General features: G+C 40.5%; 1 protein-coding gene across 11 annotated transcripts in view; it reads left to right on the forward strand.

Moving 5' to 3' along the window:
* TNIK (TRAF2 and NCK interacting kinase) overlaps positions 1-14,572 on the forward strand; it is a 1,364,982-nt gene that overhangs the window by 968,901 nt on the left and 381,509 nt on the right. For all 11 annotated transcript variants that reach the window (XM_069618746.1, XM_069618750.1, XM_069618745.1 and 8 more), the window contains exon 8: positions 1,388-1,442. In XM_069618746.1, coding sequence (XP_069474847.1) covers positions 1,388-1,442 — 55 coding nt within the window. The remainder of the gene's footprint in view (positions 1-1,387; positions 1,443-14,572) is intronic.

A 14,572-nucleotide genomic window follows, 5' to 3' on the forward strand; every position in this document is an offset into this window, starting at 1 on the left:
TTGTTCTTATGCTTCAAACGGGGCTGCATTTCAAATGGCAAGCTACGAACCAGGCCTAAAACGTCACTTGCCACCTCAATTCTACAAGTACACGCAGCACACCATTTCTTACTGACCAAGAGTCCATTATCACTAACCACAGCTAGAGGTGAGGGTACTTTTTGAGCCCTGGTTTTTATCCTGTATAAACGCAGCAATCGTGTTTGCGTAAAGTGCAATGGGCAGTCGAATGTTTGCCAATGTTTGTTGTTAGATGCTACAAGCTGAGCTCCAGGTAAGATTTTGAAGGGGGAGTATTTTACTCCCTATTTTTTTAAATTAGGAGTAAAGTTAAGTTTTAGGGAGTAAAGAAGTAACTCCTATTCCCAATGGGAGCATTTTATAAGCGAGTAAAAATATAAGCCATAAAAGTTTGATGCAATAAATATTTCTTTCCACCAAGTTATGCATGCACATTAAAAGATACATGTTAACCTTTTTCGCTCAGGCATTAACAATGATAGTTTTCACATTCGCAACTGGTTCCAACATATCCACAAAGCTCTGCGGCTACAAGCAGGGGGACAAGACCCTAAGTGTCTGTTTCTTATTTTCTCCCTGTTTTTTCTTTTTTTGGGAATATTTGCCTGTTTTTAGAGAGGAAAAGTGGCCTGTGCACCCCTTATCTGTGATGCTTGCTACGAGATGTCCTACTTTCTCTAGTGTCAGGCTTGGAGCATGCACAGGCTGACCTCTCTTTCACCAATCAAATTGTTCATAACGCAAGTTTGCCACTCAAACCATGAATGAGAGCTTTTGGTGAATCGACCATTGAAGTTTGTTAGGAATGTTTGAAACATTTGTGAATCAGAGTTGGGGGAGAGAGCTGAGCAGTTTTTTCCTTAGTCTCCATCCCGGCAGACGGATCTCCCTTTGTTCAGACGAGCTGTAACTGTGTTATTTGACTTTTCATGCGCTAATAAAGACGAAAGCGCGCACTCTGAATAGAATTTCAAGCATAACGAAGGAATACGAGAGGATTTTGTGAAATTGCCTCGTGTCTTGGGGGACATGAATCCACTGTCACACTGCATGACAGGGCGCCTCCGCTTTGCCTGCCAGTTATTGTTCAGGAATTCAGAACTGTACCTCCTTCTCCGGGAGATGGTCTGAGGATTTCATCTGGAATGAAGGTAAAGATTGATGACTCCAACCCAAATCCATCCATCCATCCAAGCAAGCAGGGCGCGCTCGCAGGTCTGAAGGGGAGCCAGGAGAATCCGGTCACATTCACGCTGGAGGGCAGCCGCCTCATCAGCAGGGCGGGATGCAGTTCTTACTCGTGTGCATTGTAGTGCTTCATGTCATCTCGCAAAGCTCTGCTAAATGCTGTGTCTTTCTTTTGCAGAGCGACTTGTGGTCTTTGGGAATAACAGCCATCGAGATGGCAGAGGGTGCCCCTCGTAAGTATTTGTGCCACCATTTTGTGTAGTGTGTTTTGCATAAGAGCCAAAGGCACATATTATTTTGTGGCAACATGATCGTTGGTGTTTTTCTTGTTTATTTTTGTGTTACAGGTATGGATATGGGGGTGAGGGGTGCAGAGAACTAAAGGCAAATAACCCCGGAGTTGTTTCCTGACAGTTAATGAACGATGTGTTAACGTTCTTTTACTATAAATGTGCACTATTAGTGTTTTTTATTTTTTTTACGTGGACAGCGTATCCCATGGGACTCAACAACTGATGCATGTTATACCACTGCAGTGTACTTAATACTCACTTGAAATAGAACATACTAAAGCCACGTGCAATTATGTGCCATTCTTAGTCAAGATTGTGCACTATTTTATAGTGGAAGTATGTGCTATTTTCGTTGAAGATTTTCCCATTTTATAGAGCCAGCTTTAATAAAAATAGCACATAATTGTATGTGACTACACATTCCTTTATCCTTGATATGTTCTGTTTGAACTTAGTATTTTATACAGGGCCAAATCACCACTCTAGCCGTCACATAGCACTTGGCTTGTCTGGAAGCTGGCATGTTGTGCCCCCACCTAGGGTAAAGATAAGGGGATGGGAAAAATGGCTGCAAGAGAAATGGACCATTTAAAGCTAATAGGAAGGTGATTGTCGGAAGCGGCCGTTAGTCTGTCAGAGAGTATGGTGTGGCTTGACAGTCCTGTTCTGATCGTGGTCGTGATCCTGCTGTTCCTGTTCAGAGGTCCTTTTCTCTAGTCCTCCCCGCTGGTCCTCCTTCTCCTCCAGTGCACTTGTGAGCTGTGTGGAACTCATCGCGGGTGCGCCATGCATTGCGGAAGCGGTTTTGCTTCCGAGGCTCTGACTGGCTGAGCCTGTGCCTGGTGCCTGAGATCCGCGATTTAATAAGAATAAGAGTAACGCAGCTGCAGAGAGCCACGTAGGTAACGCAGAAAAGGAGCTTCCGACGATAAACTCAGCTGCACATGTGGTGCGGAGTGAGTTGACGTGTGCAGGACGGGGGTTGTTGAGGCTTGTGAGATCTGAGTGTCTCTCTCCCCCCCTCCTCCTTCCTGAATTGGACCTCTCTTAGATATTTATAGCTATTATTTTTAAAATTGTTGTACTAAGGCTACCATTGTAGTATTGGTGATTTCTTACATTGGACGGCTGTTGATTTTATACTTAAGTGGTGTTTTTCCTTCCTTTTAATAATGCCGGGAAAAGCACAGGGGAGAAGTAACATTATAATCTACGTAAAAACAAACCCTATGGGAAAAATGCCAAATCCAATACTGCATCACAGTGCAATGATTCACTGCTTAGTGGAGATAGAGGTGAGAGAAATTATGGACCCAAGAAAACAAACATACTTCCTGGGAGATCTCCCATTCAAATTACTGATTTTTTTCAAACCTGTTCATGCCACGAATATTGAAAACTGTCAAAAAACGACTGCCCAGGTACATGCTAAGGCTGGACTAGGCAACCTGAGTGTAGCATCTGTTCCATCATTTGGGCCAATAGACGATAACTTTGTTGAATCTGTGTTATCAGCTATGTGGTTCCAACAAACGTGCGATTGAGAAAAGTAATAACAATCTGAGCCAAGTGGCATGTGGATTTAATAATGGTGGTAGTGAGAAAGAACAGAGTATACAACATGAAACTGACAGATTATCCAGCACCCCTTCTATGTTTCCTTCAACTAACGTACCTGAAATGATATCGAATATCGGAAGAGAAGAAGAGGTAGTAAACACATTGAATAATGAAGGGTCTGCAAGAGAGATTAGTGGAACAGATAATATAAATGTCCCTACGATTAGTATATCCACCCCTTCATTGAGTCTGCTACATGTTGCCCTTAATATCCTGATTATGTGATAACATTTATTCCCAGACTCAGATGCATAGCCAATACCTAAATATTCTTAGGAATAGTGCGAAGACAACGCATCTGAACATAGTCAAGGACAATGAAGTTCAAGATGTTATTGAAATTGAGGAAAGCAGAAATTCGGGAGTGAATGTTGACCCTGTAAAAGTCTCGAATCAACTTGATGGAAAAACGGTTCCTAACGGACCTAAAAAAAAGCTCAAAATAAATGAACAACTTAAGAAAAAACAATCAAGTGGAACTAAAAAGACCGAAAATATTAAAGAAGATGAGATTGTCCCCTGTCATCCTCTTAATTCCACAACAACCTCTTGTAAAGATCAGAAAATCAATAAGAGGTGTGCCCAAAAGAGTGCAAATCGGAAAAGAAGAAGACAAGAAATGAAATCTGGCATGCTAACAAGTTGGTTACTTCAAAATAACAAGGTCAATGGGAAAAAAGAACTACCATTTGAGGACGAAAGTTCTGATTCTGAAAGCGAACTGGAAGGGTCTTCAATCAGTTCTGTGACTACGCACTCTGATATAAAAAGGAAAAGTGATGGTAAAAGGGGGAAGGTTTATGTGGAGAACAAGTGTGCCCCCCTTGATGATAAAGAAGATAAAGAACTTGACCCACGGATTGTCATAATTAGTTTAAAAATAGATAAAAGAACTAAGAATCCCATTAACAGACCCTCTTTACTTACCTTATTTGGCAAAATTCCTGAACTGAGAATGTTTAAATCATGTGATTTTGAATTTATTGAACCTATCAGGAGACAGTTTGGGGCAATATCTAGAGTGCATTGTGTTTTGCCTGCAACTGCTAAGATAATAAGAGCCCAGGGAGAATCTCTGGACTTCCTTGGCTTTGATTTGGTTTTGGAGGTTGCTTAGGAAGACCAGCGATATGTATGTCAGGGGTGTACCAATGGGAAACTGGAAGACCAGAAGAGAAAAAAATATTTCCCCAAAGAAGACATAGATAATCAAATTGGAATACGCTGGTTACAACAAGTTGTATACATGATGAAAAAACTTGCCCATGAGTATGCAAGATTGTGTCTTGGAATACTAGGGGACATGCACATTTTATTAGACCAGGGCACTCATTAAATTTTATTCTCAACCATCAAATATTTCTCTTACAGGAAACTTGGCTGATGAAAGAGTTCTTGGTAGACTCCCATGTCCTCTTCCATAACTATGCGAAAAAGAGAATTAATGGAAGGCCATTTGGTGGTCTTATTATTGGTGTCAGTCATGAATTTGTGTCTGAATCCCTTTTACCCAAAGAAACAAATGATAATGTCCTTGCAGTGGTTATTGGTTCGAAACAAAAATCTAATGTTGTTAACATGTTGATCATTAATGTATATGATCCCCCATGTGGGAGTAAAACTATAGCCATATTTGATACAATCGATTAACTTATTACCACCTGGTTATCTGATGCTAACAACTCTATGATCCTGATAGGAGGAGATTTAAACGCATAATGTGGAACTATGACCATGAAAGCCAAATTTCACAATTTGGCTGTTACCAACACGGCATTGAGTTCTAAGTCCAATGCACAAGAGAGAGTATGGAAAAGATATATGAATGAATGGGAACTTAATTTTCTTAATGGTAGAACAGCTGGGGACATTTTGCACAATCGATTACATATTGGGTATTACTGAAATGCTTGATTGTGTTTGTAACTTTGAAATTGTGGAGAACAAATATAGTGATCATGCAATGCTATGTGCTAAGTTGGAATTTGGTATAGACTTCAAGATACCAACGAGTTCCACTGGTGGTATTTATACTAATCATAAGGGTACAAATATTAGGTGGAATATAAAAAAAATGTAAGATAATGTCATACAAGTTACATGAGTCTGTGTATAAACATGCCAATTCCCTTAGCGGCAATGAGATTGAATGAATTATTAAAGCTATCACGGATGAGGTTGGATCTGTGAAGGGAAGTCCTAATACTATTACTGGAACCAGGATTAATTTATCTTTTGATGGTCAACTGCTGGTGGCAAAACGTAAATATTGACGCTCTCTCTGGCTTTCAACAAAATCTAATAAGGGGGACCATTGAGATCGCTAAAGAGAAAAAGCGGTTGAAAAATGGATTTTCCAATTGGTGTAAATGTAGAAAATGGTCCAAAATAAACACCAAATGGCAAACCATGCTTAAAACCCTTCAACGAAATGAGTCCAGTGCAGTCTGGAAAATATTGAACAACGTAAGAAATGAGAATAAAGCTTGTATTTTGAACCCGATAAGAGAGAGAATGTGGTCAACTCACATTAATAACACCATGTATAAGAGAATTGATAAGAATTTCTCTAGACCCTTATGTAGGGAATGGCCTCTCTCCTTTTCCATTAAAAGGATTGAGTCCATTATCATTAAAATGAGTAAATCTCGTGCCCCTGGACCCAATGAGCTTGCTACTGTTGTATTGAAATATGATTCTGGTATATGGAGCAATGTATTGTTCAAGCTGTTTACTAGTGTTTGTCGAGATTGCCGTATTCCAGACTCAAGGAAGAATGCTATTCTTATTCCGGTGTTTAAAGCGGGTAATAGATCTCTTCCTGAAAATTACCGACTGCTGTCGATTTTAGACTCTACTGGGAAAGTCTTTTCAGCTATTGTTTTGGAACATTTGCATGCCTGGGCCAATACTAACCATCTACTTCATCCTTTACAAACCGGGTTCCGACGTGGTACTAGTACTACCCAAAATATTCGTGTTCTAGATGCCATAACCTCCAGCGCCAAATCTAGCATTGGGTTGTCTGTATATGTAATTTTTGTCGATTTCAAGTCAGCGTTTGACAGTGTTGACCGAATCAAATTTGTGGGACATTTTGTTGAAACTAGCCTGCCCTAGTTGGCTAGTTGGCATACTTGTTAATCTCCATGATAACAACACTGTGCAAATTCGATTAGACAATGAGGGCAGCCTGACACAGCCTATTAATGTGAACAGAGGAGTCAAACAAAGCTGTCTTCTGGCTGCCCTCTTATTTAATCTTTATTTAGCAGATCTTATCAGACGCCTTGCTACCAAAGCCAAAAGTCCAGCGAAATTTGAAAAAGCGCTAATATCTGCCATGCTTTACGCAGCTGATTTGGTGATTATTGATCACACTATAACTGGTACGAAGGCAATGCTCGAAGAACTTGGCTGTTTTGTAAAAGAACACGGCCTAACAATTAATTTGCAAAAAACCAAGGCAATGCTGTTTTCCCAAAAGGAAGTTAATAGAGTAAAAGTTGAAGTTTCGTGGGGTATTGTTGAATACACAGAGGAATACAAATATTTAGGTGTTCTCTTCAATTGCAAAATTGGATACAAGTGTCTTATTCAGAATAAACTTAGGAGGGCCAAACAAATTACTATGATGGTGCACAAGTTTGTTAAAGAGTATGCTGGTTATTCATTAAAAGGTATTCTTGTATTATATCGTCAATGGTTCATTCCGGTTCTGACTTACGGGTTAAAAGCCATAACCATTTCTGACCTTTCTTTCCTTGATAGGATAGAAGGTTTATTTTGGCGCACCATTCTGAGAGTACCCCGTTCGTGCCCCATCCAATACATCAGAGTGGAACTTGGTTTACAATCTCTGAGTTCCACTGTGAGACAACAACGTGCCTCCTTAATTTGAAAGCAATATGCCACCCTGAGAGCGACCTGCTACAAATTATCGTAACTAATGTGGCTAAACTAGATGTATCTTCTTCTAGGAGCAAATATTTATCTAGCTGCTGCAAATACTTTGAAGAATTACAGTGGGAGGTAAAAATGAACCAATGTGGTTTCTTTCCAGCTATTAAAAAAGCGTTTAAAGCCAAATCAAAGAGAGTCGATTGGGAAATTAATTTTAATCAAATGTATGAACTGAAAATTTTTAAATATATGGATTGTACATGAGTATTACACGCCTCAAAAATATTTAATACGTTGTCCTGATCCTCTAGTAAGAAAGTTTAGACTTTTAATGCTTACCAACCAACTTCCGGTGAAGTCTACCTTTGGTTCTCAGTGGAAGATTCCAAAAACAGAGAGATATTGTCGAATGTGTTTGGACATAGACGAATGTGAGACTGCTAGGCATGTATTAACTTCATGCCAAGAAAGACGAAATCACTATATGTTGAATTATGGTTGATTTGTCCATAATATGAGCTATATACAGTCGGAGGAATTTTGGAGACGGTGCCTGAATGTTCAATCTGAGGCAGTTCATATAGCATTATATAGAGTATGGAAAACTTTTCCGCCTAGAAATATTGAAAATGTTAATGATAAATTTGTAACTACATGTAATAACAGTGATTTAAGGTAATTACCATTTCATTGTATTGTATTTATATATATATATTTATGTATTGTATTTTTGTACTGAGTATGAATGAATGCATATGTATTGTGCTAATGTGGTATAATGAGTTAATATGTGACTGATATGAATGTATGTTAAGCTGTAAAAGTTTTATGAACTGAACACAACTTATTAATAAATTACAAAAAAAAAGGAAATGGACCATGGGCAGGGTTGATTGAGCTGGGAAAAGCAATATCTCTAATGGCTTGAATGACTGTAGGTCCATTACAGTGAACCATAGGCCTACATTGCAGAAGGGAGGTATCTTGTAAGCATGTTTGGATTTCTGAATACTATGAGGCAGTTTCAGAGATCAATGGATAGATGGTAAAACATAACGTGTGGTTCAATGATGTGGTCAAGAAGTACTAAGCCACCCAGTTAACTTATGCTGAATTTTCCGACCGAGGGGTATCTTTACATTTTTCCATGTTACAAAACTCCACTAGAGTAATTCAAGGAACTGCTAAACCTGGAGGCCAAGTGGTGATGAATCAAGCCTGGACTGTGTGTGAAAGTTGAATGTAATCGGAGAACAAGAGGGTAGGATGGGTTGCTATGGATCAGCTGACACTTAGATATGTTGCAAGTCTGGCACTCCCAGGTGAGAAAAGATCTCACGATCAGAAAGCCTTCATCTCTGCATCAAGACCAAGCCCACAGTAAGGCAGCCAACATCAAAGACTGCCCCAAATGCTCTTAGGCTATCCTCCTAGTGTACATTCTAGGTGCACAGGGTCATTGCCACAAGGGTACGATAGGAGTTGTGATGTTTCTTTTAGCACCAATTGGGCATTGCTGAGTAATATAGCTGCTGATAAATAAGAGTAACCTCATTCAACCATCAAGAATCTCAGAGAGCAGTCCTTTTAGGTACAGTCCCCACCGGGCTCTCCATGTTCATCTCTTGGTGACCTCCATAGGTATCAAAATGACCTGAAAGTGGGTATTTGGTACTAAAATCAAAGGTATTAAGAGTGAGATTTCCGCCGTGTGGTGTGTTAAGTATGGATCTTCAACTTGAGCAGAGTTTAGTGAACTAGCTCCTCACCTTTTGTCTTTGGCACCATGACTGATCATCTTGAATCTACGCATTGTTATATATCTGCAATGCAGATCTCACAGAGTGTACTTGTAGATTGACTAGAGTCGCTGGGCCCAGATTAAGTCCTGTTAGATGAGGTTTAGAGTAGGGTGCATCGTACCTTTGCGCCAAATGAGATGTCTGGTGAACCTTGTTCAGACACTAGGGATGTCTAAATGTAGATATCACCATGTGGTCTAGATTCCACCCAAAAAATATAGACCTGGCTAAAATGTAGCCACCTCAAAATGAATCTGCTAGTCTAATTTGCCAGCTGTATCAGCGCGATCATATCCTGACCCAGTGAGAGCAAGATCTCTGCCGAGGATGCAGGACTTGGTCCATCATACAGTGATGTGTCTGATGCACATGCATCTTTCATATCTGTCCCAAAAATCTAGACCGAGTGACTCCTTATCCAACACTTTCATTTCATTTTCAGATATTGCATTGATTAATGTACCACCAAAATTGCAGAATGACACACACGCCAGTCGTTCTGAAACTCATCGCAGCATTTTTTCAAAATTTCTTAGGACATTCAACTCTGAGTCTCTCAGTTATACAAATTGACACTGAGATTGCATTTTTGCTGATGGATCTCTTTTGTAGTCATTTTTGCCTGTTCTCTTGAAGTTTGTAAAATATGAATCGAAGCTCTTTTATTGTTAATTTGTCTGTTTGTATTTAAAAAATGGTTGTATATTGCTGTAGATCTTTTTTGTATGCAAATCACCACACAAAATAATCTCTCTGGTGTTTATCCCTTCATAAACCAACCCAATCAAGCCACGGTTTTAGTCCATCAGGTCCATCTCGCTGTGATTCCTTTTTGTAGCATTCCACACTGATGGTGTTTTTTTGGTCCTAAGTGAAAAGATTTTTTTATTCCCGAATGGAAAAAAGGTTGATTTATAAAGACTGAGTGATCCGTGACCGCACAGAGCAGTCTTTCTAAATTGAACGGTCACACCCCTGCCACACACGAGGGGCTGATGGGCGCCGTGAGCCCCGGCCGGAGGAATCATCGCGCAAATGTGAGCTGAGTCGGTCTGTGTGCGTCTGTGTGTGTGTGCGTGAAGATAGTGTGTGTTGTGCTGGGAAGGTGGCGGTGGGTAGGGAAATGGAGGTGTCGGGGTGTTAAACACCCGATTAAAAAAAGAACCAGTGGGGGAAGGGCGGCGGGGCAGTATGTGCTATTGCCGGATTTTAACGCCAACACAAAAACGACCAAGAAAAATAGGTCTTTTTTGTGTTCACAGACATTTATAGGTCTGTAGAAAAGAGAGGTTACTTTTGAAACCTCCTTTATAAAGCTGGGATACATTTTCAATGGTAAACTCCAAAGTAAAGGCAACTCATTATGCTAATGCACCTGCTTCATGTGGTGTTTGTGCAAGCAGCAGGTTTATCCAAGACCGCTTTTCTTTTTTCGGGAACGTAAAATAAGAACCATTTCATAGGAATTCACATTTTATTAGTATGTTCAGGTCTCTGTACTCTAATACTATGAAGCAGACCCATTACTATTTGAGTTTTAAGGTGTGTAAACATTTTACCAGGTGCCATCTGGTGTGCAGCACATGGGGTACTTTTATGCAATTTGAAAAATTTGTTTTAGGGAGGTTCGGGGCCTATCCCACGTTTATTGCTGCTGCTTCGTACATTGCCAGGTCTGTGGTTTAAAAAAAAAAGAAAGGGAAAAACACAATTTTTTTACATCGATATCAATCGTTCCTAACACGTTTACTTATTGAGGAGTTCCCACGCCTGAAAACAAACAGACTCCGTATGCATCAAACTGCAATTAAATGACTCCTCTCTTATTACCCCATGTGGTATGAATTCCCCTTTGTCCCCGTTTCCATGGCTGGCTTCATGCAATGTGGTACTTTGTGAATAGACGAGAAATGATTGAGAAGAAATGGTTTTCGCGTCTCTGCTTTCCTCTTTGTGCACTGGCAGCGCCATTGCGTGCCAGAATTCGTTCCACAAAGATTCTGCTAGATTCTGCTATCAATTTTCATGAATCTACGAACCTGCTGTGGAAATTATCCAAATACCGAACCCCCAAAGGTCGCCATGTGTGGATGATTCTGTGCCCTCACCTGCAAGGTGAGGGTCCCACAGTGGACAGGCCCAGTCTGAGTGAACCACGCCACTTACAGAGCCATCTGCTACAGCGAGATTTTACAGGCCGGGGAGGGTTGAGGCCCCAGATGTCTGGCTGTTCTTGTGTTCCCATGCCTCTTACAGCCCTGTATCCTTACCAGGCGGTAATGGTGTTACTTTGAACTCCTATGCTTTTTTCAGATTTTCAAAGCAGGTGAAAATCCTTGGGAATTCAACTGAATGTGGCAGCATCTTATTGGGGTATTGGTGGAGGCACTCTTGGCTAATGTGCATGGAGCAGGGTAGCGCATATAGTGCAATGTGCCTCAAGAGGACACAGATCGAAGAAAATGAGGAGAGCTTATCACTGCCAATTTGTACTGATCAGTTCCATTTTATGTCTCTGCGAACATGAGGTTTCATATGTTGGAGCATAAATTGCAATTCTTTAAGGAGTATTACTGACTCATCGACACAGGCAGTAAATCTTCAGCGGCAGATTCTGTATCGATTGGTGCTATTACTTCCTAGGCTTATGTAATAAGACTAGTGACTACTGTCCAGCTCTGAAAGACCCCTCTCAGTCCTTCCTTTGTGTCCGCAGTCTGCATCTCCATTGATTTGTCTCTCTTCTAATATAGCTTTTACTCCAGAACTGTGCTCAGTTGCTATGTTATGAATCACTGAGCAATATATGCATACAGAAAAACGATCACCTGTCAAACTTGGAGAAACATTGTAGAAGGCCTTTCAAGCAGTACGTATTGAGGGGCAGAGACTGTGGTGTGCTATGCTTTTGGATATTGTAGAGAAGGACCCAAGTACCCCCACCTCAACAAGCTCTCTAACATTGCCTATATGTTGGGAACCAGAGTGTGAGACACTTGCAGTACCATTGAAAATACTGATACCAAAGAGACTTCTGGAAGTAAGGTTCCCATTGAGAAAGCCATACCTACATACACAACAGTATGATGGCTATTTGAATGAAATCTCGGAAGAAACAGAATGAAAGAGAGGAATGGTGACGTCACACGAAGAAAGCCAGATGTGCAATGGAAGAGATGCAGAGACAAGAGAAGTGAAGATATTCTATAAGGTATCAATAAAGTATCAAAGATAAGGGACATTTTGGGCTCAGATGAAAAAACGTATGCTACAGAAACGATGAAGATATCAAGTCATTTTACACGTGTACATATGTAAAGAAACGCAAGCAGAAAAAGTATTCTTGAGGCTACCTAAGTAGTGAATAGATTGCTGCAAGCGCCAACGTAGACATATGTAGGAATACGTAAAGAATTGATGTTTCCACTATGTTATAGCAGAACTAGACCAGAGAAGGAAGACCTCTTTTCCAGTGTGTCGCAGTTGAAAAAGAATTGAATTATAAAAGCAGATCTCAGAAAGGCGAGGCTGGATCTGCCCCAAGGAGCCAAGGTCTTATCGCACTAGGATGAGTAGAAAGTTACAAATCGTGTGAAAGAAAAACTCCTGTTCAGAAGTTCAGAAGACATGGACAACAACAAGGAAGACGTCAGAGGTCTATTAAAAAATAGTATTTTAAATGCATCAGAGCTCAAATTTATGGTCTTCAGTCACGTGAAAGGATGAAATTGGACAAACATGACGAACCACACCTACGCAGGAAGACAGAGCATGCCTTCACTCCCTTGAATTCTCCAGAGCATAGAACATTTCCAGGGACAAGTTCAAAGCCTTAACGGGCAGCAGACCACTGAGGTGATGATAGATGATATGCGATTATGACCAGCTCACCAGCACCTGGAAGTCCAGCCTGCGTGCTGCTAAACGTAGGTGGAAAAGTACTGACGGATGTAAGAGTGCCAACCAATTGTAGGGGGCCGCGTAATTAAGGGCCCTATAGTTTGTGTAGCCAATGGGACGTCATGTATTTAGTGACATTTGTAGTGACCTGTTTGAGGGGAGGGCTTAGTTGCCCCACCTGATGTTAAGGAGCCTATCACTTTCTTAGACTAGTATGGAGCTTATACTTAGATGTTCCAGTAGAACCAATCACTCTTTTCAATAGGTTTTTGTAGTTTGCCATATAGGATGACATTAGTAAATACATAGGTTTACGTCATCAATGACGTGTTTTTACTATAAGTACAATGTTTTTTCTGCAACAAATTGAGAGACCGTGCTATGAGATGTCCGTAGATGTCTGTTGTACTCCCTGTTTTAGATAATTGGTATTAAAATGGTGAACCATTTTGCCAACTACCTGAGTTGTTTCGATTATTGATGTTTAAGTAACTTCTGCATCCCCCATTCATAGTACTGCTACTTTGTCTTAAAGGGCTGGGGCGACTCCCTCAGTTCACTATGCACACTGAGACCTGAAGAGGTATCTGCAGCATTGCCCCATTGATCCACACTCCTGGCAATCTAGCGATTTCATCCCAAAGTTGTTGCAGTTTTTAGTCCAGTAGTTGACACAATCAACATAAAAGGCTTCAATAAGAGTCCATCAGTATTACGGCAGGTAAAGCTGCCAAATGGACTTACTGTTACTGCATGTGGTAAGCCTTTAAGTACACACACTTAATTTGACGGTACAGTAATCCTGTTGCGGCCTCTTTTTTTAACTCACCACCAACCTCTCAAGGAAGCCCAAAGAGATTGAAGAGGACTGTGGGCTCAGCATATTGTTTCTCAGTCTCATCACCTTTCTCATACTTAAATCATAAGACCACCCTTTTTAGGGAATCGTGCTTGCAGTACATCAAGTGCTTTCTTCAGGGTCATACTTGTTGACACCAATGAAAAGTCAGTCACACTAATACATCCAAAATGGCAGATTCATGAAATAATGTTGGAGTCACTCAATTTATAAAATATATAATACATATATGCACTTAAAGATATGCCATAAAAATAGAAAATGTGCCCGGCATATATTTTATTAAGACCAATGGAAGTAATCTAAACATGGCGAGTAGGTAGATGTCTGTTCCAACCCGTACTTTCATTAGTACTTTAAAGATGGCAGATCGCCGGAAAAAGGGTGATGTCATCACGTGCAACATAAAAAGACGTTCATCACATGATCCCGCGATCGCCTCCAATTTGAAAAAGGAATGCAGAGGAAACGCTGGGAGCCATCCGGACTAAAAGAGAAGTAAGTCGGACTGATTCTTAAGGTAACGAAGCCCGCCTCTCAATAAACAAGGCAACGAGAGCTCAAAATAATAACTATGGTCCATTCGCAGATAAAAACAAGAAGCGAGTGGAGCTGTGCCTGCATGGCAGTAATGTGATATCCCTAAAGGACGAAAGATCAACAAAGAAGGGAAAAAATTGCCAATTGACAAAACACAGGCGGCTTTTGCATTCAACTTCTTGTCCTGATAACAAGGTAAAAATATATTCATTAAAACTCTAATACCGCTAATAACGAGTAAAACAAAGCTCAGATTCCAAAAAATGTGTTTGCCCTTTTTTGTCGTACAAAAACAGGAAGCCATAAAATGGATTGCAAAAATATTGAAGACATGAATGAAATAAAAGTGTGTAATTAAACTCACTCATCTGCCCACTATGCAGGTATTTGTGCTTAGAAAGGGCTCCCCGCACCACACGCAAGAAATATAAGGTTAGTGACAGATC

Source organism: Ambystoma mexicanum, chromosome 10, assembly GCF_040938575.1.
Source record: "Ambystoma mexicanum isolate Mex_15411 chromosome 10, UKY_AmexF1_1, whole genome shotgun sequence".
In the NCBI taxonomy this organism is placed as follows: Eukaryota; Metazoa; Chordata; class Amphibia; order Caudata; family Ambystomatidae; genus Ambystoma; species Ambystoma mexicanum.